Source organism: Paramacrobiotus metropolitanus, unplaced genomic scaffold, assembly GCF_019649055.1.
Source record: "Paramacrobiotus metropolitanus isolate TYO unplaced genomic scaffold, Prichtersi_v1.0 Parri_scaffold0000116, whole genome shotgun sequence".
NCBI lineage: Eukaryota > Metazoa > Tardigrada > Eutardigrada > Parachela > Macrobiotidae > Paramacrobiotus > Paramacrobiotus metropolitanus.
The window spans coordinates 302,749-306,355 of record NW_026570336.1 but is presented as its reverse complement, the minus strand read 5'-3'; the positions used below and the strand labels follow the sequence as shown (position 1 = coordinate 306,355).

The 3,607-nt window shown below is 44.7% G+C and overlaps 1 protein-coding gene across 1 annotated transcript; it reads left to right on the top strand.

The window, feature by feature from the left end:
- Positions 1-1,129: 1,129 nt before the first annotated feature.
- On the top strand, positions 1,130-1,622 carry LOC129598161 (uncharacterized). Its single transcript, XM_055495927.1, has 2 exons — positions 1,130-1,285; positions 1,354-1,622. Exons 1-2 carry the CDS (start codon positions 1,211-1,213, stop codon positions 1,603-1,605), a joined length of 327 nt encoding a protein of 108 aa, XP_055351902.1. The 5' UTR covers positions 1,130-1,210; the 3' UTR covers positions 1,606-1,622.
- Positions 1,623-3,607: the final 1,985 nt, after the last annotated feature.

The window sequence follows — 3,607 nt, the reverse complement described above, 5'->3', positions numbered from 1 at the left end:
CAATAGTATTTCCACGACGGCTGCGATAACGATATAATGTGCTCATCGATTCATCGTTACTGCCTCCTAGAGAAAGGTCAGCAGGGATTGCCCACCGAGGTGACGCGCGTAGTCATTCCCAGCTGCCTTCGCACACATGACGCAGAACTATATATTTGCTTCGCGCTTTCAATAATCCCGATGCCGGTGTTGCAGTATGATACTTGCGTGCCGGTGTACGAAATGTTACTGACGGTCAGCGACAGCATTTGAAAAAGCACAGCCGCTGCCCGGCCGTGCACACGCAGTTTACGGCCCGGTGTAGGTATCGGATTTTGTCGGTGTCGCGACAGTTAGAATACTGAATAAACTTTAAACAGCATTTAATGTAGCTGGCATGTCCTCCGCATCAATGAATACTCATTAAAATAATTACTCAGTATCCTAGGAATAAAATCATTCTCTGAACTACTGGAAAAGCGCCTTGTGCATTACGATAACTTTTTGTAAGAACCATAACTTCTGCAGCAGCAATTGCGAACCTTTAATTACTATTCATTAAATTTAAGACCACCTCAGTCCCGTAAAAAAATCAGCCAAAATTATAATTCTGCGAGCATTCAGCTGCCTCATTTTGCGGTGCTCGGAAAAGCCATCACTTATTATAATTTTTACTGACAAATCAGTATTTCGAGTGTTCTTGCCAGGAATTCAGTGCAGCCAGCTCGTGTCAGGATAAAGCACTTGAAATATACTCTGCACCGATGACAGGACGCTTCCATGTTTTACCGTTGTTGAACGTACCCATTTTCTGTCACTACAAATTCGCTTGGTCAGTTTCTGAAAATCCACTACTTGACAATCGTGGAACCGACAATTTCAAATCCGCATAGCAAGCAAAACCGAAGAGAAAAATCTGTACGAGCAGACACGAACCGTGTCAGAACCGAAACCGTTCGTCGTATTGTGTGAAGTGGACGCGACGACATCTATCACTATCATCACTTTTCTGTACCGCGTCAACACGCGAATTCGGCTTATCAGGCCAGCCAAGTATCTCCACTTCTCCGTACCAACGACAGACATTTGCCGGCGTCTCACTATAAAAACGGCTGTCACACAGTTATAATTACATTTGCATGTAATTTGACTGTTTACCCGTTACTTCAATTCTCACTACGCAGTACAGTTGTGCGCTAACCTTTGCCTCCCCGTTCGACGCTAAATCATCATGAATAACACTCCGCCCCCTATGTTAATTTGTCGACTGCTGATACTGGCTAACCAAACCGATCCGCGAATGCAGGTGAGTTTCATTTAACGAAAACTATGATTGATGTAGTTATTAACTGTAGCACTTTGAATTTGTTGTAGTGTGCACCGGACGCTATACCGAACGACAGCAGTCAGATTCCTCACTTTGCCTCCCAGGCGCACGAAAGCTGGCTGCATATTGGCGAGGCAGTCAACCTCACCGCCGACCGTATTAAGGAGGAACAGGCCGCTGCCGCCTTCGCCGCCGCGCACACCACCACGCCGGCACCCTGCGATTCGGAGCCGGGAACCGCGAACGAGTACATCATTCTCTGCCCTGCTGCGCGCCGCCGGCTCCAAACCTACCAGTAGTGAGAAGTTGGGAACGCTGCCCAAGCAGATAATATTGTGGGTTTTTCATAACGCGAATTTGTGGTTGTGATTCTAATAAAGTTATCGGTCTTTACGCAGAGCCAGCTCCAGTTAACGTACAGTACTTTACTCGTGATGGCGACAACCTGTGCTGGTTTATTTACGCTAGTTCAGCCGGCATCAGTTGTACTCGTAGTCATAATTACCGACGATCAACATTACCAGTCTCACTACAGACACTATACGGCCTAATGAACTGGATAATAATTTGTAATTATTATTATTGCTGATGGCACACATGTAAATGGCGTTAGCCATAAACGTGTAGGCAGTTCAGTCGGCAGTCAGTCTTGTTACTCTACGTTTATCCTCTGAATTATTACGATAATACTGTAATTATTAGTAATCATCACGCCGTTCATAAGCGCAGAGTTAATAATCAAAATTTATGTATGCATACGAAGGTGCACAAACACTTTTTGTCATTTGGATCCGCATTATTAAACGCTGAAGACAGCTCACGCAATTGCAATTTTTGATAACAGTTTGACAGTGATGGGTGACCTTTCCCAGACTGCATGATCATCTGCGTGGTGAAGTAGCGCCACATATGGAGGAAGAAACGTACAAATGCGGTAATTCTCCGTAAATACACCACAATGCTGTATATCGTACCCAATATTACCAAATGGTGCACAACTATCATTAATTACAACGCAATTGCGAGAAAACGGTTCTAGCTTTTAGTTTTTTACCATTTTCAAGTGCTCCGTAAAGGGTATATACCGTTTAATCGGACGAAAAAACCGGTTTGTGGAATAATAACTGAAATTCTAGATTTTTGGTGGTCCACGTAGACGACGATCGCTCATTTCACTTAACATGCACATGCATGTTCTGCTCTTGCGTATAATACTCGTAGTAGGACAACAGTCATAAATTACTAACGTTCATTCCGAATTACTTATTTACGTAATGTAAGTATTTATGTAATGTATTATGATGTACTGTCCACTTCATGATGACTGTCCTCATCGGGTGTGATGTTGCATAGCGATGCGTACCGCGAGTTGCTGTCCAGTATTTTGTTAAAGTTATTTGCAGCATTGTGGAAAGCCACACTGTAAACATTGCACTGCACAGACGAGAGTGGATAAAACATAATGAGGATGAAAAAACCAACATTAGCCCGCACTAAGTATTCTTGCGTTATTTATTTGTCGGATGTGCATCTGTCGATAGGCCTTTGAAGACTGGACATAATGCAGCCCGTGAACCGATCTGGGCGCGGTAAGTCAAAGGGGAGGGGCGGCCGGCGTAACCAAGCGGTTTGACTGGCCCCTGTTTTTACTTGAAGACTCAAACGCAATGCGTTACCTGTACGTTTCAGCCATAATCTGGATGTCGACCCATTATGGTTATGGCCAGACTTGCCCAGTGCACCACCCCGGATGCGGATACCAGAGCTGCCAGCCGGCGTTCTTGCACTGTGAGTTGGCTGGCAAAATTTTACGAATATAGATATTCGTACTTGCACAGCACTTACGTCAGTCACGTGCACGGAATAACAACAAATCTAGCTATTGCAGATATAATCATTTATCACAATTCCGGCGTTGGCACTGAATGACAGTACTGCAGAAGATAGGGAGCCTCGCGCGAAAAGCAACGAAACCGAGTGACATTTAAACCGTCTCATAAGTTGTATCTGTAGCAAGTACTGCGACTGGGTACGCTCCATGCTCCATGAAATTTAAATTCGGGACAAAAAGCGTTCTATGCGCGCTACCTGTATGCAATGTAATTATATGACAGTAAGCGGCGTAAGCCCGCTTCAGTCGAGGGAGTGGAATCCGAATATCTTTCCTTTCCACTGGTAGCTGAGACGCTGGGAATATCTGGTTCGGGCTTTGCGCAATAATATGTCACATAGGCCGCGAATTACGCCAAAGCTACCGAGGAGCCATGAACATGATCAACAGCGTTTCGAAGCGATAGTTAG

Bases quoted from the DNA above. Each gene is read 5' to 3' on its own strand.
- LOC129598161 (XM_055495927.1), top strand. From the start codon at position 1,211: ATGAATAACACTCCGCCCCCTATGTTAATTTGTCGACTGCTGATACTG. The intron at 1,286-1,353 runs GTGAGTTTCATT...AATTTGTTGTAG, and splicing joins AAACCGATCCGCGAATGCAG to TGTGCACCGGACGCTATACC.